General features: G+C 51.3%; 1 protein-coding gene across 6 annotated transcripts in view; it reads left to right on the top strand.

The window, feature by feature from the left end:
* Positions 1–26,337, top strand: part of HDAC4 (histone deacetylase 4) — a 268,595-nt gene that overhangs the window by 181,358 nt on the left and 60,900 nt on the right. For all 6 annotated transcript variants that reach the window (XM_072640709.1, XM_072640708.1, XM_072640711.1 and 3 more), the window contains 4 exons: positions 1,988–2,108; positions 4,891–5,012; positions 19,413–19,544; positions 24,242–24,354. In XM_072640709.1, coding sequence (XP_072496810.1) covers positions 1,988–2,108; positions 4,891–5,012; positions 19,413–19,544; positions 24,242–24,354 — 488 coding nt within the window. The remainder of the gene's footprint in view (positions 1–1,987; positions 2,109–4,890; positions 5,013–19,412; positions 19,545–24,241; positions 24,355–26,337) is intronic.

Below are 26,337 nucleotides of genomic sequence, written 5' to 3'. Positions count from 1 at the left end.
AAATAGGTATGTGTGCACATGCACACACTACATAGATAGCCCTACACACATGTGCATACATGTATACATATACACAGATGTGTATCCTCCCTCTTGGAGGCCCTTTGGCCCTTCTTCCTAGGTTCTGGGGGCTCCTCCTAACCTCAGAGAGCCACAGGCACCCCCCAGCTCAACCATCCCCCTTTCTGGGTCAGCTTGGGGGATGCTGGACAGGCCACCAGCTGCTTCCTTTGCAGTGTCCTTCTAGTGTGGTTGTCAGCACAAACAGGAGCATCTGGGAAGTGTTTAACACATGCTCACCCGTGTCCTCATCCTCTTCCCTACACATGCACCTGCTACTCACATGTGCACACAGGCACACATATGCACATGCATGCACACACACATCATACACATATGCCCCGCACCATTTACAAATAGTTGTGTATGACCAGGCCCCATCCTTCCCACCAGGGATTTACTGGGCCTGATCTCCAAGTCTCAGAGGCCTGAGGACCCCCTGGGACCCAGGCCTGCCTGGCCTAGCCCTGGAGGATGCAGGGATAGGCAGGTCCCTTTCTGGTAGGAAGGCCAGACAGCAAAGGGGCACTTGTGGGTCAGGGGTTTGCAGCATCCCTGCTCCTCAGGTTCTGGATGAGGCATCTCCAGGCTAGAGAGGGGACCCACTGGCCCACAACCATGGGAATGACTGGGCATGGTCTAGCTCGCTGTGGGTATGGTACCTGCTGGTACACAGGGGGCAAGGTTCCCTTCCTTGGGCATCCAGTAGGGAGTGTGAAACTAAAAGCCTGGAGTGGCCAGCTTACTGATTTCCAGCAAGACAGAAACCCAGAAAATCCTTATTTTTCCACTTAAAAAACAAAAGCCTCTTGCTTATTCCAAATCAGGACCTGGTTCAAATTTTCCAGCAAAATATTGGCTGGAGGCTTAGAAAATATGGAAGGTTTTAGCCCCATAGAACACTTTTGGTACTTCTGTAAACAAGTGAGAACAACCTTTTCCTTCTTTGTGGGAGGGACTCCAGGGTGCCCCCCCTCCCTCTCTCTATCTCTCTTCCACCAACCTCCTTTCACCCACCCAGGAGCCAGAGACCCTGGGATGGTGACATTGCCGTCCTGAGTGCCCGCTCTCATTCCTGTCAGAGTAAGCTTGGCCACGGGCTTTCCTCCCACACTGCCCACCATCCTGAGCCCCTCGGACCAGATTCCTCACTGGATCCACAGTTAGGAAGGACCTGACTTATGTGCCCACAGGAGAGGGGCCGAGACGATTGAGAAGGGGCATCGCCTGGGCACTGGGGAGGGTTTCTCCTGGAGAAGAGAAGGCCTCTTGGCCACAGAATACCATTGTCCAAAAGCAGATAACAAACATTTATTAAGCTACTGTGTGCTCCACATCATGCTAAGGCCTGAGGATACAAAAAAAGACAAAAGCCTTCCCTGCCCTCAGAGAACACCCGGTATAAGGGGGAAGGCAGCCTGCAACAAGTGGGTATATGCAGACTGTAGCCAGTGTAGACACATGGTAGATCATCTTCCAGGACTCTGTGTGTGTGTGTGTGTGTGTGTGTGTGTCTGTGCCCATGTGTCTGTATGTAGTGCATGTGTGAGTATGTGTCGCTGTGCACACGTCTGGGGTGTGGCCATGTACATGCACATGGATGTGCTTTCATGACGCATGCCTATAAAGACTTCTTTGCCCAACCCCTGCGGTGCAAGTCTTAGAGTTTGGACCTATGTCTTTCTTGCAGATGAGCCCCTCCTCCACTTGGCCCTTGGGAGGGGTACTCAGAGGCCACTTCCCTGTAAGAACAGAAAAATCCCTTGATGAGGCGGGGTGGCTGCAGGGTATGGGGCCAGCACAGAAGAGTCTTTGCAAAGATTAGATCTGCACTTGAAAGCAATCCTGGAGGCCTCCCTGGCAGCCCTTCCCTTCCCCTCCCCCAACACCCTGGGCCCCCCAGTTGAGCCACCCCTCCTTGTTTCAGGTGCTGTGGCCAGCACGGAAGTGAAGATGAAACTCCAGGAGTTTGTCCTGAATAAGAAGAAGGCACTGGCCCATCGGAATCTGAATCACTGCATCTCTAGTGACCCCCGCTACTGGTATGGGTAAGTGAGGACCGCCGGTTGTCCTGGAGTGTCTGCAGGGTCTTGGAGCCCTGAGGCAGGGAAGCCATGGACTGCCTTCCCTCTCTTTCCCCTCCCTCCCCTTCCCCCTTGGACCTACCCTACCCTGCAGCCCCTCACCCAGGCTGTTCTTGGGAGTTTGGTCCAGAGCAACATGAACCTAGGTCCCTGGAGGCTGCCATTTTCTGTCTCCCCAGCACTTAGCACAGTCCTTGGCACAGAGTAGGTGCTCAGTAAATGTGGATCCGTGGATCGCTCAGCTTGGCCAAGGGACCCCACGCCTCTGTGCTTATTCTCCTTACTGGTTCTGGGGGCTCCCACTCCTGTGGGCAAAAGCAGCATCTCCAGTCCTCACTCTGAGGCCGTCCCATGAGGAGAGGCCTGACCGCCCTGGGCCCACAGCTGGCTGCTTGCTCCAGGCAAGAGCGGAGCAGGAGCCAGATTTCAATGCGAGCAGAAAAAGGAGGGGAAAAGTGGGAGAGATTTTAAGGACCCTCCTCTCAGGGTTCCATTTGTAAGTTCAGTGATTTGGGGGTGGTTTTGTTTGGCCTTGGACTCCCTGGAACTTGGCTTTGAGGCCCCCACCTTCTGGAGAATTTGACCCTCACAACAGCCCTGGGAGGCAGGTTTTCAAATGAAGAAAGCTGTCTCACGCAAGGAATCGGGTGTCTGAGGCACAATTTGCCTCCAGGCCCATGGTCTTGTGCTTAGCTGCCTCCTTAAGACGCATTGGTGCAAGACTACAGATATTGGTCAGCACAGAGATGGGCCATGTATCTGGTCCCTAAGGCTCAGCCCATCCAAGCTCAGAGGCTCATCTCATAGTGACCTTCAGGGAATGAAATTTAGGGTCATTGCAGTTTTAAAAGTAAGAGAGTGACCTGCACTCTGCATCAGTGGAGAGGGTACCCATGCTAGGAAGGCTGCAGACCCTTGGAGCACTAGGAGTGTGAGTGCTGGGCAGGACAGAAGGTACATGTGTGTTCTGTCTTCCTCTCAGTGGTAATCCCTTTAAACACACCTACTGGGGACTGAGTCCTGCACCATGAACTGAGGGAAATGGATTCATCTGTGGTTACATGCATGGGAAGTATCAGGAACTGGATTTGAATCCTGCTCGCTCCCTGGTCAAGAGTGTCTAGTCTGACCCCTTCTCTCTGCTTACAGAGGTCAATAGAGACCCAGAGTGGGAACATAACTCCCCCAAAGTCACCCCAATGGTCAGGGGGCCAGGACAGCTGCTTGATACAGCAGGCCTTCCCCTGGCCTTCTGTTCTGTAGGACTTGCTATGGAGGCAGATCCCCTCTGCAGTCTTTCTTTGGGTAAGAAAAGTGAACGCCAAAAGGGCTTAGCTAATGAGGAAACTAGGGAGAAAGGAGAGAGACCAAGAGAGATCACCTCTTGGCGGCCTCTGTCAGAGGTGAATGCAGCTTTGAACCTCTCAGTCAGGCACGTCCTGATTTTGCCACTTGTTCACTTCCTGTAAAGTAAGACGCGGTAAAGGCCTTTCCTTTCCCATCCTCACTTTCCTCTTCTGTAAAACGCAGTGGTGAATTCTGAGGTTTCTCCCCGCCCTACAATACTGGGCCCCAGGGTGAAGGGCCCAGACTTTTGAGCCTTCTGAGGTGTCTGGTGGGACAGACTCAGTCTCTGAGGACATGGGACCCCCGAACTGTCTTGCCCTGTGGCAGCTGCTGTCTCCCTGGGCACCTGCAGGTGTTTCAGCACTCCCCTTTGCCAGTACCTGCAGGTGCAGGTGTTTGCTTGTTCAGATAAGTCATCTCCAATGCGCCATATGAGCAAATTGGCAAATTTGCTTCAAGTCATTAAGTAGATTAGGTTCATCAGAATACATTTAAAATGCAAGTGGAAGCAACAGTGAGCACACCTCCTATCCATCACCTTCCTGCCCATCAGCCCCCAGAAGTCCCTCTCCTCTCCTTGTGGTCCTGAGAACTTGCTGAAAGAGACCTCAGGCCATCTTGTCCAACCCTGTCCTTGTACTAAGAAGGAAACTGAGACCCAGGAGGGTTTGCCCACCATCCTGCAGGGCACCAACCTTTCTCTCCTCCCAACCAGTTTTCAGTGAGATGAGGGGCAGGGGTAGAAAGGAGAGCAGCAATGATGGGTGGATGTTTCCATCTCTCCATTTGGTTTATATAGTGCTACATGCTTTGGTTCTCGCAGGAATACATACAGATAACTCCAGAGGAATTCTGAGCCGCCTGAGGGAGGAGTCTATCCTTTCTTCCTCCCTCCCTTCTAGTCTTCCAGGGGATAGTCAATTTTCCAGTGAATCTGTCCCGGTGGAATGCAGGCCTATAGGAAGGTGTGGCAGGTGGCAGGCTTGGGGCCTGCCCTCCGGCAGCCTCCATTCCCCCCAGGAAACAATGCCCACACAAATATGTCTGTACGAGTAAACATAAGGGGGCTCCAGCATTTGGGGGGGCCCAGGAAAAGCTCCTGGAGAAGAGTGGTACTTGCGCTTACACTATAATGAAGACATTGTTCTTGGAGGTGAGGCGAGAGGAGACATTCTCACTATGAGGAGTGGCCAGTGAGGAGGAGAGGCTGTCTGGCCACCCACGGCCCGCTGCTGTGTCCGCTCTCTCTCCTGGGCTCTCAATTGGGAATAAAGGTGTGAGGGGAGGTCTCTGAGACCCAGAGATGGGCTCCGTGCCCGCCGAGCATCCTGGGCACCCCTGGTGGAGGTCAGCTGGACCCTCTGGGGAGCTAAATTTCTTTCCTTTTTCTCATATACAGGAAAACTCAGCACAGCAGCTTGGACCAGAGCTCACCCCCACAAAGTGGGGGCCCTGCAGCCTACAATCACCCCGTGCTGGGAATGTATGACTCCAAAGACGACTTTCCTCTTAGAAAAACAGGTCAGTCCTGAGCCTGGTGACAACTCAGCTTCAGGGACAGTGGAGAATTAGGGCTCCCGCCAGGTGGGAGTAGGGATGCAGGGAGTGTTGGGAGTGGGGTGAGGGATAGCCCCAAGCATCCAGACTGATCATGGAGCTGCCATGAGATGCCACAGATACACATCTGTGTCTTCCTTTTGGCCTGGCTCTGTGTTACAGTGGTAAGGGGGCGGGGAGCATATGGCCTGATGCCCTGCAACATGCCTATCTCAGAGCTGTCGGCATGCATGAGAGGACATGGAACCTCCAAGACCTTTGGACCACAGAGTTTATCCAGTCCTCTGCCCCAGTCTTACAGATGAATAAATTGAGGTCCAGCCTAGCTAGGGAGGAGGAGAGCCGGGTTTTGAACCCAGGTTCCCTGCTCCTGCCACTGTACCTGTCCATCTTGTGCCTGTCAGACCAATGAGGGAAGTTAGAAGTGGTCAGCCCCTCTCACTCTGAGATGTTGGCACTGATGCCCCCCAGAGGTTGAGGGGCTGACCCCAGGCCACCCAGAGAAGAAGTGAGCCCACTGCATGCCAGACACTCACTAGGCACTTGGGGGAGACACTTGCAGCAACTATGTATACACAAGATACAGGATCATTGGGGATAATCAGCAGAGAGAAGGCGCTGAGGATAATGGTAGAGCAATTTTGTCATTGGTCACTCATTCAGTTGTGGCTGGCGCTTCATGACCCCATCTGGTCTTTTCTTAGTAAAGTTCTTGCAGTGTGTTGCCATTTCCTTCTGCAGCTCATTACAGATGAGGAAACTGAGGCAAATAGCATGATGTGACTTGCCCAGGGTCATATAGCTCATGTGTGTCTGAGGCTGGCTTTGAACTCAGGTTGTCCTGTGTGCCCAGCACTCTGCATGCCCTGACACCTCCTGACTGCCTCAGTAATGATGATAATGATCATAGTAGCTAGCATCTCTATGGAACCTACTATGTGCACCATTCTAACTGCTTTATAAATATGATCTCGTTGGAACCTCTGAACAGCCCTGCGAGGGAGGCACAGCCATGATCCCCTTTGACAGAGAAGGAAGCTGAGGCAGGCAGAGAGAGACAAAGTGATTTGCTCAGAGTCACATGGCTAAGAAAGGTCTGAGGCTAGTGCCACCTCCACTGGGCCACTCAGCTGCCCGCTAACCCAGAGTGGGGATGGGGAAGTATTTTTGTAGAAAATGGGGTTTGTGGGGAAGATACACTGGGGCCAGACAGCCAGTGCTGCATGTACCCTGAGTCAGAAGGTGGTGGGTCTTGGGTGAGGAGGCCAGGGTCCCTGGATCAGAGTAGGTGGGTGGGTAGGAGCAGCCCAGACAGGTAGGAGGGGACCAGGTAGGGGAGGAAGGATTTTGTCTGGTCCTGGTGGTGATGGGAGCTGGGGAGATGGGGCTGGATAGGGGATGTCGGGGTCAGACTTGGGCTGCAGGGACACCAGACCCTGGGGTTTTGTTAAGGGGCTGGGCAGAGGACCCAGGTGATGGCTCTCTGGCAGCCTCCCGGAAATGCCACCTCCCCAAGGCCGGTCCTGAGGGCGGGTTCCTGTTTCCCTGGTAAGTGTGAGTGCCTGGGCTTGTGAAATAGTTTTAAAAATAAAAAAGAGAAGAAGGGGAAGGAGGAGGGGGGTGGGGTGGGGGCAAATGGCCTGCTGTCCAGCCAGCTGCTTGAGCCAGGCCTTTCCCTCCTCTTTCCTACCCCCCACCCAGTGCAGCTTTTCTCAGAAGAAACACGTGACTGGGCTTGAGTAAGCTCTAGGAGCATTCCTGGAAAAGGCCTCCTTTGTGAGCCAGGGCCCAGGGCCCCCAGCTGTGGCCGGCCCGCTCTTTCCTGTGTGGTGGCCGTGAGCTTGTCCGGGAAGGCTCGCCCCCTTGGGCCCAGCCCCCATCATGCCCTTCCCGCCTCTTCAGTCCCTCTAACAGACCTGATGATATTGCTGTGGGAGAGAAGCCTCTGAGCTGAGCTAGCCGAGATGATTCAGGAAGCCACAGAGCAAAAGTTTATATTATCTCTAAAGAAAGGGTTGGCCCAGCCAGTGCTTGTGTAAACCCTGTTCAAGGGGAATGTTTAAACTACTTAGAAGGCAGACTTTTCAAGCACCCTCAAGTGTTTAAGAAGTATCTGTTTACAAATAGTTGGTACTGGGTTCTCAATCCTTCTCACTTCCTAGAAGCCAGTCCCCAGGACCTTCCCCGAGACAGCCCCCTCATTAACTTGGTTCTGGTTAGAGGATGCTCTTGAAAGAAAGTTAGATAATATTTGTGTAGTCAGTCAACAAACATTCGTCAATGGGATCCAAGGCCAAAGTCCTGTGGTCCTCGCCCACAGGGAGCCTCAGGGCCTTCCTCCTCCCTGCCTTCCCTAATCCCACGGGCCCTGCTTAAAGTGAGTCTGAGTTCTTGAGACTTTGTTGTACCTTTTCCCCTCTTCCATCCAAAGTGACCAAGTGAGTAAAAGGGCAGACATTTGGGAGATCCCAGCCTCCTTGGGCCAGACCCTCACCTCACAAGGGTGAGATGGCCTCTGCCTTCAAAGAGCTTCCCTTCTGCTGGCAAAATCCAGGTAGATTTTTCTATTATTGAACACCCTGGTATAGGTTCTTGCCCTCATGCAGAAGAAGCAGTGACTTTCATTCTAGGAGGCTTGAAAGTTTGCCCAGTGAACCCATGAGAGAGGTATACAGTCCCATTTTACAGATGAGGAAATTGAGGTTTAGAGGTCCTATGGGGAGGATGGTGGTACTCTTGGCTTGGGGAGTCTAGATGTGTCTAGTTCATGGCCACTCTAGTTCATCTTCACAGATTCCAATGGTAGGAACTCCCAGGGTCTTGGAGAGCAGATGCCAACCCTTTCCTTTTATTGATGGGAACACTGAGTCCCAGAAGATTCTGACTGTTCTCACCCCCCTGCCCCACTGCCCTTCAGCTAGCAGAGCTGAGACTTGACCCCTAGGTCTTCACCTTTCTGACAGCCAAGTGGGAGAGGGGTGCCCCAAGACCACTGGGAGTGAGAAGCCTAAGGTTTCATGGCATCTTTGGCATGGAGGAAGAGCCTTTAGAACTCCTTGGGTCCAAACCCTAATGGACATGTGACTCCCCCTCTACCAACTCTGCTAGAATTCCAACAGTGAAGGGGACCAGGAGCTTACTTCATCCAAGGTCAGAGCTAATTATGAGCATTGGAAACTGAAATCTTCCCCTCTGTAACCTCTCCCTGCTGCCTTTTCACTCTGGAGACATCAAACTGCCCTGGCCCTTGCCTGGCCCACCCTCCAACCACCTTCCCCTTCCCCACTCCTTCGGGCCCCAGGCTTGTCTTTAGGGTTCATTAGACACTAAATCCTCACCCCTGTGGACACACAAGCTCCATAAAACTTAATAATCCTACAGGCTTGTGTGGTCTGACCAGATCTGGGCAGTAAGAAATAAGGCCTTCCTTGTGGATGTTACACCTCTCTTACTTAAGGGAATGGCATTGATGGGAAGGGGATCAAGGGTGATTCCCAAACCATGCTGTCCACTAAAACTACCAGTTCTCTCGTTTTGGGTTTCCCGGTGTCAGCTGCTGACCTTTCACAGACCTCTGCATGAACAGTTGATCTGTTTACATTTAATTTAATTTGATTTCCAAATGAAGATCTCTGTCTCTCCTCCTTGTTTCTAAGGTGGATTATCCTAAGGGCCAAATCACAGCCTTGCCTGGGCCCACCAAGCCTGGCTGCCTCAATCTGCCTTCTGTCCATCGGCTCTGTCGGGGGATGGGCAGGACGGTTCATCACGTCTCAGGAGCCATAGTTTGGCTGCTCCTCGTGCTGGCCTCTCAGGCTTTCTGCCCCTACAGTATTGTTGTTACTGTGTGAATTGTTCTGCTGGTTCTGCTGCTCAGCACATCCTGCCTTGGTTCATACAGATCCCCTCTGGTTTCTTCATTTTCTACTGCGCAATAGCAATCCATCCCATTCATATTTCATAACTTGCTCATGTGACCCCCAGTGGGTGAGCATCCCCTCCGTTTCCACTTCTTTGTCACCACAAAAAGAGCTGCTTGAATTAGTTTTGTCTGTATGGGTCCTTTTCTTCTTTTTTGATCTCTTTGAGGTAAAGACCTTGCAGTGGTACAGATGGGTCAGAGGGTGGACCCCAGAACTGGGCACCCTTCCGTAGTTCTGGGGGCATCATTCCAAACCACTTTCCAGAATAGCTGGACCAGTTCATCGGTCACTAAGTCATCAGTAGAACTGTTCTCTGGAGCCCCGCCCGATTTATCTTTTCTGGGGAGGACAGGTCAGCATTGCCAGTGTGTGAATATGAGGTAGAATATCAGAGTTTTTCTTACTTGCATTTCCCTAATTAGTAGTGATTTAGAGCATTTTTCCCCTATATGAGTACTAATAACTTCGATCTCTTCTGAAAACTTGCCATTTATATCTCTTGACTATTTATTAATTGGGGAATAGCTCTCATTCTTATGAATTTGAATCAGTTCCCTATGTATCTTTTCCCATTTACCTGTTTCTGAACTCTTCATTTTCTGAGCCTAAGTGAAGGACTTTACATTTATCCTTCATAGTAGTCTTAAATTATATGGATTTATTCCATCGTTTCAGTTGACTCTGATCACTGTTTCAAATTAGGTAGCCCTCCCAGGTTTGTGTTAACCACCAATCTTCATCCAGTCAATGCATCATGGATTTCAAACTGGGAGGGACATTGGAGGCCACCCAGTCCTACTCCCTCATTTTACAGGTGAAGAAACTGAGAAAAACAAAGGTGAAGTGACTTGCCCAGGGTCACACAGCTAAGAAGTATCTAAGACAAAATCTGAACTCTAATGCACTCATCAGTAGCTGGCTTTAATTTAATGTGCATTTTCAGGCAGAGAATGTCAAGAATTCTCTTGGAAACTATGTCATTCTTTTTCTGTCCCTCTCCCTTTTCTTGACTAGTCAATGACTACATTTTCCAAATTTTGAACTTTTGGCTACAAAAAAGATCCCATCCCTTTCCAGCTGCCTTTGCCTGTGAAGCGTTGTTTGTCTCAGGTTTAGAGCGCTTGCTGATGTCCCCAGGGCACTCACTCACTCTCTGCCTCAGTCCCAACGTTTGGCCCTCACCAGCCCTCAGACTTGGATCGAGAAGAGTGATGCTTGCAACCTTGTTTGTTCTGAGCTGGAATAGGGAAATGGGGTCCCCAGGACAGGAATTGGTCTGGTGTTCTTCTCCAAGCCCCGATCCTATCAATACGGTACAACAAGTGATTTTCCCCCCTTCCAGGGCAGGCGGAATGGGGGAGAGTTGTCATGTGTATGCACAATGCATCCCTTGCTTCTGCTCCATGTCCATATCATTTCTTGCTCTTCTCATCTCTTCTCCCCAGAGATAGACTCGACTTTGAATTTTTATGAGTTTTTTATAAGTGGTGCATGTGTGCGTGTGGTAGTGCTTAGAAGATAACCAGCAGTTCTGATGTTGCCCACCACATACTCTTGTACAGTGTCTTTCTGGGGGGAATTTTCCCTGTGTAAAATAGGTTAATCCCCAGCTAACTAGAAACATTAGCTGTACTGATCTATGCATTTCTAACCGCTGAATGCATTGTCTCATATCTTTCAAAAACTCACCCACAAAAATTCCTTATCTTGCTGGACTTTGGAGTGGGGGTGGGGGTTCCCCAAGGAGAGGCCTCATCTTAGAACCCAGAAAGCTATCCGCCATTAGATTGCTTTCTTTTTTCATAAACGTACCCTCATTAACATGCCTTTTATGTGGTTTGTTAATTATTGAAATCTGAAGGATGCAGAGAGTAGGGAGGGGTGGAGAGTGGAGCTGGGTCCTTCCTCAAATCTGGTTCACAGGCCCAGCAGCCACTTCTGCGGAATGAGCAAGACAGGGTCCTACAACACTTATGGCTGGACAGATGCCTCTGGGCTCCATTTTGAGCCCTGCCCTTTCCCCACCCTTTGTTGAGGTTTGATCACCAATGGTAGCATACTGGGTTAGTCTGTGAGGTTAGCATGAAAGTTTAGTGATTGGCTGATTGCTTTCCAGAGCAATGACTGGACTTTGTCTCTGGGATAACCTAAAGGAGCCCCACACACTGATGCTCACTGACATCATTCCCTCTTGGCTTCGGCCATACAAGGGGAGTCCTCTTCTCTTTTTGCCCACGTGGACCCCCACAGCTATCCCAGAGCTTTGATCTGCAGCTTGGTGGACAAGGCTGTGGCCTGGACTCTGCTCAGTCAGTGAGTAGCTTTCCTTCCAATTTAATTACACACCTTCCAGTTTGCAGGGTACCATGAGGCCTTCGCATCCATCCCTGTTCCCCCAGGGAGGCTAGAGACACACAGAGTGGGTCCTCTTGGTGAATGAGAAAGCCAAGGCTCGGGGTGGAGGAGGTCTCAGAACCCATGGCCTCTGCCTTCCAGGCCCATGTTGTTACCATGACTGTAGAGAGAGCCTTTCTTCTCACACAGATTCTCCCACTCATCTTTGGAGTGCAAAGGGTTATGAGTGTGTATAGGGGTGAGGAGAGTGGATGCAGGGAAGGAAGGAGACCTTCCTTGTAGGAGAAAGACAGATCCATACATTTGGCCAGCCATAACAGAGGCTATGCTGGGGCCTTCCCAGTCTGGTCTGCATGGGGTGAGTCTCCAGGGAGGAAGAGAAGGGAAATCTAACCAGGACAGCTCTCTTCTGTCCACCTTTGGGGCTTTGGATGCTGGGGCAGGAGATCAAGGGAGACTGCGGTTTCACAACAAACCCTTCACCTTTCCTCTGGAATCCAAACTACCCAAGAACTCAGATAATCTGATTTCTTTTTGCCCAGGATTATAGTGAGAGGACAGATAGGAAGTATTTTTTCAACATGTTATTATTGCCATCAGTTAATCAGCAGGTACTTATTGAGTACCCGCAACATTCCAGGCACTGAGTCCGTGTCAGAACACCGACAGTGGGTGACCATCCCCTTCCTAACAGTTCCCAAGGGAGCCACCGAGGCTCTCACAAAGCCCCGCAGATTCACTCAAGGGGAAGGCCGGGCCACACTCCTCTGTCTCTCAGAGGACAGCAGAGCCACTAGAAGCTTAATTGGCGCACAGCTGGCAGATCAGAGGCAGGGCTTGAATCCAGGCCCTTCTTGCTACAAGTTTGGGTGAGGGAGGGGGACAGCAGGTCCAGAAGCATTGCATGCAGAAGATAGGGGCTAGGGCTGCCTTTTGGAGAGAATATCCCAGGCAGTCCCTCACCCCATGGCATTGTCATGATCAAAGAATTACTGCCTCCTCTTACCATAGATGAATTACGGTGTCTCTGGGCCTCAGTTTACTCATCTGAAAAAAGGACTATTTAAACTCCCTTGTGCTCTAGATCCTATTATTCTTCTTTTCTAAAATAGAGCAAACATCTGGTGGTGCGCTCCAGTTTACATGGGGCACTAACAGGAATGAAGATTGGCCAGAGAGGTGGTGTAACCTGATGGTTAGATAACTGGGCTTATGGACAGAAAACCTGCCTTCCTGGGATGCCTCGGATGCTCCCTGGTGACAGGTAGAGTCAGGAACTGTCTGCCCGGGTCCTTCCTTGAAGGAGGTTTCCCCATGCACAGTTTCAGGACCCCAGACCCTGTCTTAAAGCCCAGAGCAGACCGTGTCGCTGGCTCCCACCTTCTTTTCCAGCCTTAGTAACAGCTAGCCTGATTGCCAAGTCCACAGTGTACAGGCACTAGAGCCTTTTGGGTACAGCAGCTCATTTGGTCTTCACAGTAACCTGGGAGGCAGGAGTTATCATCCCTATTTTACAGATGAGGAAACTGAGGCAAACAGGTTATATGATTTGCCTAGGGTCACATAGCTAGTAAGGCCAAATTACTGTCTGAGACCAGATTTGAACTTGAGACTTCCTGACTCCACATCTGTTGTCCTATCCACTTCTCCACCTTGTTTTTCAGTTTACTGGGCAAATGTTACCTGTTGCCCGTGGCTTCCTGTTACTCCCCAGACTCAGCCCTTTGTCTCCTGCCTCCTTGTGTTTGCTCAGCTTCTGTCCCCCCGCTCACTGCTGCCTCTTCTGCTCTCCTCCAGCTGGCTTGTGCTGTCCATCTGCCTGCATGTCCTAGGTCTCTCTCTCTCACTGCTAGCATGACTCTGGTTCCTGAGGCTGAGTCACTGTTTGTCAAATTTAAGTGCACCACAAGGTTTTGAGTGATCCAGCGTAGCAGTGATCTGATTGAGCCTCCTTGTATCACCAATGCAGAAATGGGATCTGTCCAGGGTGCCACGGGCAGAGCCTGGATTGCAGGAGGAACTCCTGACCGCCAGACCCAAGATCTGGCTGTGACAAGGGCACGTGGTCACTTCCGCCACCACAGCTGCAGCTCCTTGTCAGATGGAGTTGCACTCACTCTTCTTTCTCCTGTCCAGTTTGGTCTTTCCGGTTGATGATGGCTCCATCTCATTTTTCCATTAAGTGTTTCTATCAAATTGTAGTTTCCCATGTTCTTGTAAAGGCATGTGAAGACTATAAGCCCTGAAATAGAATTTCAGAAAGTCACCCAGATTCTGTATTCATCTAGCCTGGCCAAGGCATGGCCCAGACAACTCAATGCCCTGGGTAATGCAGAAGTCTGGTGCTTGACTGGTCACTAGCCCAAGTTGCTTAGGGAAGAGATGAGGCCACATGGCACTCTGCTGAGGAGCAGAGAACTTGGGGGTGCTCACTTGGAGGACAGTTTTGTGGCCAGCATTGTTTACAAAAAGCAGAGCAGGCCAACCCTCCGATAGCAAATGGGAGAGCAGTTAGGAAGAGGAGCTCCCCTCGTTTCTTGATCAGCGACACTGGAATCCAGAGGAGCTGAGCTCTTTGTTTCCCAAGATGCAAATGAATACGCAGCCCAAATGCTTGTGACCAGGGGCCAAAGGGGAGTCATGAAGTTTGGGGTAGGTGGGTAATGTGAAATAATCCTGAAATTTAGAAAAAATTACAGGGAAACGCTCAAGGGAGGGCCACCAGGTGGATATGGCCAAAGTCTGGGTGGGGAGTGATGAAGACCTCTCCTTGAGTGATGGCTGTGGAAGCAGAGAGAAGGGATGATAAGAGAGATGTCGTGAAGGTAGAAATGGTGGTATTTGGCAGTGGATGGATAAGGCAGAGTGGACACGCCTGGGTGACTGGGAAGATGGTGATGCCCTTAACAGCAGAGGGAAGCTAGCAGCAAGGGACAGTTTGGGAAGAAAGCTAAGGAGAAGGGCTACTATGGGCTGGGGTCCAAAGATGATCCCTTCCCTCAGGCAACAGAAGTCTAACCTCTAAATAATCCCTAGGAGGAGAGAGGTCTATACAGGATCCTTCAGGTGGGGGAAGGACACGGAAATCCCAGACCACTTCTCTTGGGGGTGGGGGGCTGTCCTTGCAATTGAATGGGAAGCCCCACACACATGTGGAATCCAGTTGGATTCCTCGTCTGACCTGTTGTCCTTCTGTCTTTCACAGTCAAAGAGACTTGAGAGCTTTTGTCCATCCTGAGGTATCCATTGACAGTTAATATCTAGTTCAAAGGATCCTCACCAGTGAAGTTGCCCCCGTGGTCTTTCTGTCCTTGAGGCCCTCCCATCTCCAGCCTCTAGTCTTCTTGTCTGTAAAACAAAGGTGCTGAGGTCCCTGACAGCTCTAGAGAATTCTAGAATCCTCTGGATCATTTTGTGAGTGAGTCACTAAATGAATTATGAGACAGGTAAATAACTGTAAGCACTCGCTCTGTGCCAGGCTCTTTTTCGTGGGGCCCTCTAGATTGTACAGTTGTTACAGGGTTCCCATGAGATGCAATGCATGTGGAGTGTCACCCTAGCAGCTTGGGTGGTAGTTGGGACTGCCTCCATTTCTCATTTACTTGGCTGCTTTTGAGGACAGCCACACCCAGTTGGCCTTGTCCTTGAGCTCATGAAGACCAGGCAGCCTCCTGTCCCAGGAAGAACTTCGGATCTGGAATCTGAGGACCTGGGTCCAAGTGGCCACTTCTCTTTAGCCCATGGCTGACTCACTAGCCATCTCTGGACCTTCCCACAATATTATGAGGGCCTTGGTTTGAGATGACTGCTGGCTTCCTTTCCAACTCAGCATCCTCCAGTTGTGGCCTAGGGGTCTGATAGTATGGATTTTTGATTTAGATTGGAGCAGCAGTCCAGCCCAGCCCAGCCCCTGGGCCCCTTGGGGGATTATAGGGACTCAAGAACTCCACTGTTATGTCAGATCTTGGAGAAGGACGGTGTCTGGGGCTGGGGCATTGGAAAAGATTACAGAGCCTGGTCAGGGAACTGCCACCTCCCCCCACTTTGATCCAGGCTTCATTGCCCCAGAGTCATAAGCCAAGAAGGGGGCTGGGGGCTCCTCAAGTAATGCTCCTTTGATAGCAAGGACCACTACAAGGAGCATTCAGGAAGGAGCCAGTCACCGAGCGCCTACTAAGTGCAGGCCAGGCCCACGCTGGCTACTGCGTAGCCACAACTGCTTTTATTGAGTGCTCCAAGGTTAGCACAGTAGGAGGTGGGTGTGGGTGTGTTTGAGTGGGAGGGGGTGTCTAGGTGTCTTGATGCATGTAAGCCATCTTGTTTGATTCTCATAACAGTGGACATGTTTATTCCTTTCCTTGTCCATGCTGTTACTTCACCCCCATTTTACAGATAAGGAAAATAAAGCTGAGAAAGGGGTAACTTGGGTAGGGTCACACGATGGCTGGCGTGTGTCTCAGCTAGGATTCAGACTGAGGTCTTCTCATCCCCCAGGCCTGTGGTCTCTCCACCTCACCACCTGATTGCCTTCCAAATGAAGTTACCCCTATCCTCCAGGAGAAGGGAGGACACAGAAAAGTAAAGAGAAGGTGATGGACAGCAAAGCCTTCCTGAGCTCTTAATCTGTGACTAGCATCCCTGGGCACAAAAGGAGGGCCAAACGCCAGGGACTGCCCTCCAGGAACTCACCATCTCATGGGAGGCCACACAGAGCTAACTTAGTACAAACAGAGTAGATGGAAGGTCACCTCGGAAGGGAAGGCACAGAAAATGAACACCCCAGGCCCAGAGGATACCTCAGTGCCTGGAGGACACCCACCTACGACCAGAGGACACCCCAGGACCAGAGGGTACCCCAAGGCCCTGAGGACACTCAGGCCCAGATGACAGCCAGCCCAAAGCCCCACAAATCTGGGAGAGGGAGTGCTATGGCCAGGTAGCTCCGATGTGGCTGGGCAGGAATTGGGAGCATCTCAGGGGAGGGGAGAGTTAGGAAGGGCCAGGTGTGCTGGGTCTGACCTCTCCATATTCTACCCAAACCCCACTTGGGAGGCCCAGGGTAGGAGCTCTGTCCTCCCCAGCTGCCCTTGGTATGTCCAGTCCCTGACAACATGGGCCCAAGGAGCCTGGTTGGCCGGAGAGTCCATGCTGATGCTCATGTTCTTAGGTCACCCCTGTTTTAGAATGGGTCCCTGCCCTGCTTCATGACAGTAAAAGGAGTTGGGCTGAACCAGCCAAGCAGGCAACCTGGTCTGATGGTGGTGTCTGCCCTGGGCTGCCCTTGGCCTCCCCCACCCCTCTCATCTCTGCCTTAGGGCCAAGATCAGTCACTGTAGGAGGCACAGTGTCTGGGGGTGGGGTGGGTTGGGTTGGGGGGGAGGTGTAAAGACAGAAAGGAGGCCTTGACGGTTTGACTTTCTACCCATGGGAAAGAGGGTAGTAACACAGACACAGATGGGTGAAGACCAAGTATTGGCAGAACTGGCCAAGGCCTTTCAAGAGGAAAAGGAGATGGAGAGGGAAAGTCTTGAAAGGCCTCTGCTAGTCAGTCAGTCATCAAGCATCTGTTCAACACCTGCTGTATGCCAGGCACTACACTCAGCACTAGCGATGCAGAGAAGGACAAAGCCCTGCCCAGTGAGGAAGACAGGTTGTCAGTAACTCTGTACGTGCCAGCTGTGTGTGGGAAGGTCTTGTTGGGAAGGATCCACCTTTGGAGAGACTGCAGCTGAAGGAACCGGAGGCAGAGGAGGTATGGAGCCCCTGTTCTGTGCTTAGAAGGAGGCTGGCATTCAGCAAAGGTGGAAGGAAAAAACCCTGCTCCCTCCAGACCAGGGCAACCGCCTGCGCAGAGGAATGGGGAAAATGGGGAGTTGTGCCAGATTGGAAAGGAGACGGGAGCCAGGCTGGCGAGACTCCTCAGTGCCACGCTGAAGGGTTGTATGTCGTCTTCAGGGCAATGGGGAGTGACCAAATGTCTTTGGGCCCCATCCGCTTTCCCAAGGGACACTGTGAACTTGAGGTGTTGGGCGCGGAGGAGCTTTCAGAGGGATAGATGGAGCCGGATCACAGGGCCAGCGGCCTTGCCAGTCTTCTCCTGGATGTCTGCCATTCATTGACTTAGTCTCCTCGTAGTCGTCCCTGTCACTTACAAGGTTCCCCCACCCCAACTAATTCATTGGTGATTGGCACACACTCGAGTGGTGATGGCATGGAGCTTTTTGGTGACTCCCAGGGTGGAAACTGGCTGCCACTCCTCTGCCATTACAGACAGACAGATAGAGTCTTGGAGAGGTTGAGACACTTTCCCTGGGTAGCACCACAGTATTTGACTGAGCCTCTTGGCCGGGGTGCCATCTCTCTGACTGCTGTCCTTCCCAGCCCTATGCTGCTCAATGAGCCAGTGTTCTGTCTGACCCCTCTTGGATCTTCAGGATCACCCCCCTTTCCCAGAAAGCCTTTGTGTGGCTCTGACCCACCTCATGGTAATTCTAGATAGGACCGGGGCAGGAATGCAAACCCTTCTGGACTAGAAGACCCCCAGTGGAGACCCACAGGCCGAGGCATTTTTCTGAGAGCTGCTGGTGAAGGCCCTTCCGACTCAAGTTCTGGGATGAGAAGCGGCAGTTTCAGAACTGAGATGTGGCACTCAGAAACATAAAAACAGATCCCTCTCCTGCCCTCAGAGCAAATACTAGACATGGGATGTAACATGGGCCTGGATCAGTTGAAAGCACTGGCGGGGCGGGGGGGGGGGGGGGGGGGGGGGGGAAGGGGTGTGTTTCTGCTGAAATATTAGTAGCAGCTGAGCTGAGTGTTAAAAGGGAGAAGTAAGGAGCATGTTCCAGGAGGACACATGCCTGGAGGTGGGAGATGATGTCTCTTAGAGAATGGCTAGCAGTCTGGTTTGCCTTGCCCATGAATTTAGAGCAAGAAGAAGTCTTTTATATAATCTAATCTAACTCAGTCTTTTTTACAAATAAGAAAGCTGAGGCTGAGAGAAGTGAAATGACCTTACCCGTGGTCCTCTGACCCTTGAGTAGGACAGTGCTCTTCTTGGTCACTTGTTTCAGCCCTGCAGATTCTCCATGATCCCATTTAGACTCTTCTTGGCAAGATACTGAAGTGGTTTTCCATTTCCTTCTTCAGCTCATTTTACAGATGAGAAAACTAAGGCAAACAGGATTAAGTGACACCCTAGACAGGGTCACACAGCTAGTAAAGCATCTGAGGCCTGGCACTCTGTCCACTCTGCCAGCTAGCTGTCCTAGAATGATCAATCCTCATTCCTTTGACTCCGTGTGCATGCCTTTCCCATGGTGCCATGCTCCATGCCTATGGCTATTAGGGCCTTCACTGGAGAGCCAGAGGGACATGGAGTCTGGCCCGGCAGGAGACAGAGGCCCAAGGTCACATTGGGGCAGTGAATCAGGTCTTCTGGTGACCGTTCACTAGGGGTTTTTAAGTTGACATTTGGAATCTAACTCCCTCAATGTTGAGAGTGTACAGCATCTTAGAGAAAGGTAAGGAGACCATCGTTGTGAATGCTGGGTAAGCAGGAGTGACATGTGAGGCTCTCTGAGTTCTGTAAGGATGAGGAAGCCCAGGAAAGCTGACCTCCCCTCTTCCCTCCCTCTGGGCCCTGCAGCCACACCCAATATTAGCCTACTTTCAGGCTCTTGTGTCCCATCCATTTGGCAAAGTGTGACAGCAGCATTATTGTCCCTCCAAAAATGCACTCACACACAGACATGCACATGCACACATGCGCACACACATGCACACACACACATGCACACACACACACACACACACACACACACACACACACTCATACAGCCCTCCGTGCTCACAAAACTGCTGCCAAAGACATCAGATCATTTCTATTTGTTGTTCTTGGCTGATGGATTTCACTGATAATACTCAGGACCACATCCCGAGTGAGTGCTTTCGTTCACACTCCAGGGGAATGCATCCGTGTTAAGCTAATATTTATCCTATGTATATCTTTTAAAGAAAAATAATACTGCAAATGAGCTGCTCTTTGTTTCTCTGGCCCTAATGACCACATCTCCTTTCTGTGCAGCATCTGAACCCAATCTGAAATTACGATCCAGGCTAAAGCAGAAGGTGGCTGAGAGACGGAGCAGCCCCCTCTTGCGCAGGAAGGATGGCCCAGTGGTGACTGCTCTTAAAAAGCGTCCATTGGATGTCACAGGTATGTCAGAGCCCACACTGCTTGTGATCCTTAGAAAAGACCTCTCCCCTTTTGTGTTCTTGTCCCCTCTGCCATACTTCCAGTGGGATTTCATTCCATGGCTTCAAGGGTGAGCTGAGCACCAGCCCCACCTTCTCCCCCAGGCTGGGGCTGAGCTACATTGGCAGAGTGAGGTTCTGCTCTCTACGTGGCACATGGGGCAGTCAAACTGGATTTCCTTGTCAGAGAACCTCCCGTGGGCTGCCAGACATGGGGGGAGCCTGGCACAGGTCCTTTGAGGGTCTCTGGGCAGTTAACCAGTCTGCTGAGGCTGCCTTGGCCTGTGCCATGGGGGTCTTTGCCGGGGACGTGCGGCTCGATCCCTGGACTGCCCTAAGTCAGCCTTGCCCCGAGCAGTGGCCATGTGTGGGGGGAGCAGGCATGATACCCAGGGAGGAAGCTGGAGTGTCAAACTTGTTGATACTGAGTGCCCCCTAGAGGCCGTGAGGCAGCAGCACAGGGAAACCAAGCCCGAGGCTCCTGGCCTTCCCTTGTCCAGAAAGGAACTCAGGGAGGGGGAGGGTTGGGGGGGATGGGAAAACCTGGCTGGGGAAAGTCCTGGCTTCCAAAGGTCCTGCTTAACTGGTCAGCTCTTTCCAGGAAACGGGTTTTGTTAAATATGCTTCTCAGAAGGTGGACAGGAACCCTTCCTAGCCCTGGACTCAGAGGTCCTGGGTTCAAATCTCACCCAGGTCATCTTGGGTGGGTCCTTTTGCCACTCTAGGCCTTTGCATTCTTACCTGTAGAGTGAGAGGTTGGACAAGGCAGCCTCTTACCTCAGCCCTGAGTGTGGAGAACCTGCCTCTGGGGGAGCGGGTGGCCTTCCAAATCAGCTAGAGCAACCTGGGTTCAGATCCTGCCATTTTACCTCTGGCCCAACATCAGCGTCCTCATCTGTTGATTCCTCAAACTGTAACTCTTAGGTACAGTGAAACAGGAGCTCATTTGTCACATCTGTAATCCAGTAATCTATGTGGTTAATTCATGAGCAAATTTTCTTTCAGCTCCAATGCCTCACATGAGATGATTTCTGCCTTTTCCCCAAATATTTCCAACACTGTGCTGACCACCGTCACGCCTCAGCACTAGATCTCCCACCACACAGAAGTTAGACATTGGAGCCATGTACTTTGAGAGACCAGACCAATACCTGAAGCCACTCCCAGGATGGGACTCGGTCTTGGTCACTGTTAAATGGCACCAGACCCATGGCATGTTTTGGCCTTGATGGTAAGAGCCAAGGCTCAAGCTGGAACATGGAAGGCAAGGAGTGTTTGGATGGAATAGAGCAGGGAACTCCCCCTCCTAACAAATGCTGGTCTTCAAGCAAAGACTGGATTAAGTAAGGCCAGTAGTTTGTGAAGGGCTGTCTTGTTCAGGCCCAGGCCTGCCCTGGCATTCAGTGCTTCTGGCCCACAGTTATCAAAAAGCTGCTGAGACTACCATGAAGCATTCCAGACAAGAGACCTGGAGGAAGAAAAGTCAGACTGCTCAGCAAGATGGCGGGAGGCCTGGAGCCTTGAAAGCCAAGAGGAATTCCATACTCCACAGCAGGCCCTCATGAGAGGTGCCTGGATAGAATAACGTGCCTCTGATGAATAAGGATAGTGGAATATGGGGTACATTCGCAGAGAAAGGCTGGAGACTGCCATGAGTGTTAGGGATGAAGGAGGCAAGGAGGAGTAGGGTTGGCAGGGACCATGGGGGCTGGTCTCCTGGAGGAAGATTTGGTGGCCCCTGGCAGATGACCACATCCAGAGCTGAAAGGGAGGGACTCGGGCAGCTGAGAAGAGCGGAGACCTCTGCAGAGTTAGGAAAACTGATAGGGGAGGGGGGAGATGCGCAGGGAGGCGTCTGTATATAAAGGGAGATGTTGGGCCAGGGCAAGGAGACAGCTTGTATGGGCAGAGCTGAATTAGGTGGATTCAATGGGAGGATCCTGCAGTGAGAGGGGTGTAGTGGAGCCAGAGCTGGCCTCAAAGCCAGAGGAACAGGGTTCAAGGCTCACCTCTGACCCCCCCTGACTGTGCCAGCCCCTCACCTCTCAGTGCTCCAAGCAGTTCTCTTAAGACTCTTGATTTGCAAAGCAGGTGCTGGCCTCCATCAGGAGAGGGGGTTTCCCCATGTCAGCAAAGTCACAGATCTTATTTTAGTCCCTAGCCCTCCTTGTTTTAGTAAAATCTCAACTAATGGGGTCTCATTCCATCTCATATAACATATCTACACTCTGTACTGTGGGGTGCCAGGATTCTCATCCCAGCATGGGCAGAGTGCAGCCTTCACCTCAGAAAGTCCTCCTTGCCTTAGCCAGAGGCTCAAGGAGGGCTCTGGGCCTGTGCCCTAGGGGTGTTTGGGGGATCCATGACAACAGGTTAGATTTCAGGAGTGGAGCAGACCAAAACAAGGGCCCTTGGAAGCCTTGAGGAGGCTTCCTTTTCTGGAATTAATTCTCTTTGGTCCAAAGCCTCTTCTTCATTAACTGGTATTTTTCAGTCTGAGTGCAACCCTCAGTGTCATTGGAGAAATAGAGGCAAGCTCCTTGACCTCCGAGGAAATGGCTTCATTTCCTCTGAGCAGTCTGGATCTGTACTGCCCTTTTAGGTCCTAGAGAATCTAAAAAGACTTGATTCGCTAGGATGCCAGAGCCAGAAACAGTTTCTGAGCTGAGCTGTGTTACTGAGGCTTCCTCGGTTGGGTGTTAGTGTGTGGGTCAGTCTCTGAGGTATCCGAGGAGGCTGAACACCCTGATCTTTAAACAGTCAGGTCCTGGGATGCAGGACCCCAGTGACCCCTGGGGAAGTTCTGCCAGTGCAGCACTCCCGCTCTTTCCATCCACCCTGGCCCCATCACATGCTTCCCTGGTTTCTTTGTGGTCTTGGCTTGACCACATACTTTGTCTTTCTTTGCTTGGTTTGATTTGGTTTTGAAGTTACGCTGAACATTTCCTTATCAGCTATGTTGTCAGAAAGGAAGGAAGAAAGGAAAGAAGGAAGAGACAGAGAAGGAAGGAAGGAAGGAAGGAAGGAAGGAAGGAAGGAAGGAAGGAAGGAAGGAAGGAAGGAAGGAAGGAAGGAAAGAAAAAGACAGAAAGAAAATGCAAAGAATTTTGCTTCAGTCTGCATTCAGACTCCATCAGTTCTTTTTCTGGAGGTGGAGAGCATTTCTCATCATGAGCCATCTGGGATTGTCTTGGATCCTTAAATTGCTGAGAACAGCTAAGTCATTCACAGTTGATCATTGTTACAATGTTACCGTTACTGTGCACAATGTCCTGCTTCTGCTCACTTCACTCTGCATCAGTTCATACAAGTCTTTGCAGTTTTTTCTGAAACCCTCCTGCTCATCATGTCTTGTGAAACAGTAATATTCCATGACATTCACATACCATGACTTGTTCAGCCATTCCCCAGTGGATGGACATCCCCTCAATTTCTGATTCTTGGCTACCTCTGAAAGAGCCACTATAAATATTTTTGTCCATGTGGGTCCTTTTCCCTTTTCTTTTGATCTCTTTGGGACACAAACCCAGTAGAGGCATTGCTGCTGAATGTAAACTTTGCAATTAGCTTCATGATACCGCTCAGCCGCCCCTCCCCCATGGTCATCAGTGCTCCCCCTCCTCCTGAATTTCCTTTGGTATTTGTTTGGTATTTATTAATCTGTTTGTGCCTCTTGAAGACAGGGACTGTTTGGGTTTTGTCTCTGTATCCTCTGCGTCTGGTGCTGACTGAGTTGGGTTGGTTGGATGAAACTGAATTGAAAGACCCCCTTACTTTGTTGTATTCTAAGACTGTCTATGGGCCTTGGGCCCTGAGTTCAGAAGGCTGATCGATTCTTCGGCTTGTGTGCTGAAGGCTGAGTAACTTGTAGTGGATCAGCCATGGCCTTTACTGTATTGGCTAGCACTCCTCCCTTCACCTGAACCCCAGCTTAGGACCACAGAAGAAGGTGATACAGACTAATCTGGGAGTTGAAAGGCAAGGACTTCTTGAATGGTTCCTTGAATCGGAACCGCTTTTCTTTTGATTGCTTCAGTCTCAGGGACAGTTGATTTCACCTGATCAGACAATATTTCTGCATGGCATGAAGACTCTCTGCATGTGTGTGTGTGTGTGTGTGTGTGTGTGTGTGTGTGTGTGTGTGAAAGAGAGAGAGAGACAGAGAATATGTGTGCTTGTGAGTGTGCATGTTTGTGTACACACATATGTTTGTGTTCCCAGAGGGTTGGTAAATCACTTGGTCACAAGGATACGTCTTCATGTTAAGCACTGTGTTGGGGGATAGCACTGGTGCAAGGCTGGAGAGGGCAAAGACAGGAAGCTGGGTCTGCTCCATCATCAGTGCTAAGCAAGGGTCAAGGTTCATTGGGAGTTGAGAGTTCCTGGTGCCCTGGGAAGGCTTCCTGCCTTCTTGTCATTCAGGTGTTTACAGGTGGGAGACCCTTTCCTCAGGAGGCCATGAAGGCTAACTTTGAAGTAGAGGGACAGGGATTCATGCTCAGGTTAGTGTCAGACTTGAGTCTTAGAAAAGGGATTTAAAATGGCAGCCTCTCCCATGGGTACTGCTTGCGGGGTACTCCATAGAAGACCAGAGTGGGATCTGGATCCTTTTCTCTGGACCCCACATGAACCACCTTTAATGCTTCTGCTTTGTTCTAGACTCTGCATGCAGCAGTGCCCCTGGATCAGGCCCCAGTTCCCCCAACAATAGCTCCAGCAGCATCAGCGCCGAGAACGGACTCGCCAGCTCTGCCGCCGGCCTCCAGGCAGAGGTCAGTGCCATCTCACTTGATCCTGGGTCTTCCCATGGGAGTGCCTTATGGGCAGGTAGCCTTCAGAGCCATAAAGAACAAGCTCAGGACCAGGGGAAAAGAACAAACACACAGATACCAGGCTTACTGCTGCCTTGTTGCCTTTAGCCACAGAAGTCACATGAGTAAAGATGAAGGAGCAGTCAGCGTTCCCTGGGTGTCAGTGTTCCCTGGGTGTCATACCCTGACCTGGGACCCCCTCTGTGGTGTCCCTGGGAATTGTCCATCCACCCTAAGCTTACATACCTCCCATGATGGGGAACTCACCACCCCCCAAGGCATCCCATTCCACTTCACACACCTGTAACCTCTAATATGAGCATTTCCCTCTAGGAGTGATACTCAAGAGACTTGTCAAGAGCAAACAGAGATAGTCCCTAGCACAGTGACACCCCCCCAGACTACTCTTAGGAAGGTGACCAGGGGCCTCTGTGAGAGGGAGGGCACCTGGCTCAGAAAGCAGAAAAACTGAGGGCCCCCAGTCCAGGAGCAGGTGGGGCTGGAAGGAGCCACCAAGGGGGCCCCTGTCCCAGGCCCCACTCTCTTCCTTTAGGAAGAAGGCTTGAGTGCTCATGAACATTCCCAGCACGACTCTGTCTTTCCCAGGTCGCGGGGGCTGGTTTCCCGTAATGGGGAGTCACGCGGCTTAATTGGCTGATCTCAGCCTTGCTCTTTATGGATCATTTTACCGGAGTTTGTTTTCCTTTGAGCAGAAATTTCTGTCTAGGAAATTGCCTTTCAAACCATCATGCTAAGCATCCCGACCCATTGTGTGCATGTGTAAATCGGGAAATGTTTAGGGCAATTTCTCAGGGTTGGAACGTACCAAGCTGAGCTCCTCTGCAGAAGAAATGGAAAGTATCATTTTCCATTCTGTTCTCCCAGTGTGGGGGTAAAAGCCTGGAAGGGGTGACTATCTGAACAAGGGAGGAGCTTCAGACATATGTAGAGAAGGGCCAGTGGAGAGACTTGGCTGAATGGGGCTATGCCAACATCAGCAGGTTGTTCGCCCTCCATCCACAGAGATGGAGAAATGACTCCCTCACTCAAGGCGTGGATGCTATCCCATCGGATACAGTAACTTGGACGGAACCTTCCACTTCGGAATTGCTGTCCCTAGAAATGAAGTGAAAGGCAACCCGAGGGGTGGATGCCTCCACAGAGGGCTCCCATCCTCCATCCTCCCACCTGAGAAGATTTGCACCCAGGGCAGAGCCAGAGTTAATGGAAAAACACTTAGCCATTTTCCATATTTCTGCCATGAGCTGTTAGCCAGCCTTTGGTGTCCTAGAACCTCGCAACCCATAGGTCATTGATGAAGGAGGGGTCTGAGCCCCTGTGAGACTCTGGCTGCCTCATGCCTCGTCAGAAGGGGGAGGGGGCTTTTCCTGTCCTTACTCTTTGGAAATGGATGTCTCATGAAGGGTGCATCCATGGACCATTAGAGAATATTTGGGATTGGCCAGAGGCTCAGAGGGGACATCCCTGTGCTCCCCCAAGATGGCCGGTCACTGCCTGTCTCACATTCCATATAGAATTTCTAATTTTTTTAAAGCGTTTAATTTGATCTGCTTGGAATCAACACGGGCATCGATCACCTCTGGGTTGGCAGCTGTCTCCAGGGTATCCCTGGCCACGGAATGTTTACAAGATCTACTCTGTGCCCCCGGGCTGCCCTCTGGGGCTGATATCTCTCCAGGTGACAGCCTTTTCCCTCTTTGGCGATCCCCCCTGCCCCACCTTTCCTTCAGAGCAGATGACCTGACTGGCTCCCAGGGCTACCATGGCTGCCCTCATCTGCCGAATCTTGCACTTTTCTTTGTCCTTGACCTGATCCACCCTCCCTGGGCCTGTGTGACTTCCGCTAGTCTTCGTTGGCCTATTCCACGAGCTGCCACCTGAGGGTCCTTGGAGGTCTGCTCTCTTGGAACCAGAAGATGAGAG

The sequence above is a fragment of the Notamacropus eugenii genome, chromosome 2 (assembly GCF_028372415.1).
Source record: "Notamacropus eugenii isolate mMacEug1 chromosome 2, mMacEug1.pri_v2, whole genome shotgun sequence".
NCBI lineage: Eukaryota > Metazoa > Chordata > Mammalia > Diprotodontia > Macropodidae > Notamacropus > Notamacropus eugenii.
The sequence above is the reverse complement of the archived record's forward strand: the minus strand, read 5'-3'. Positions and strand labels throughout refer to the sequence as shown.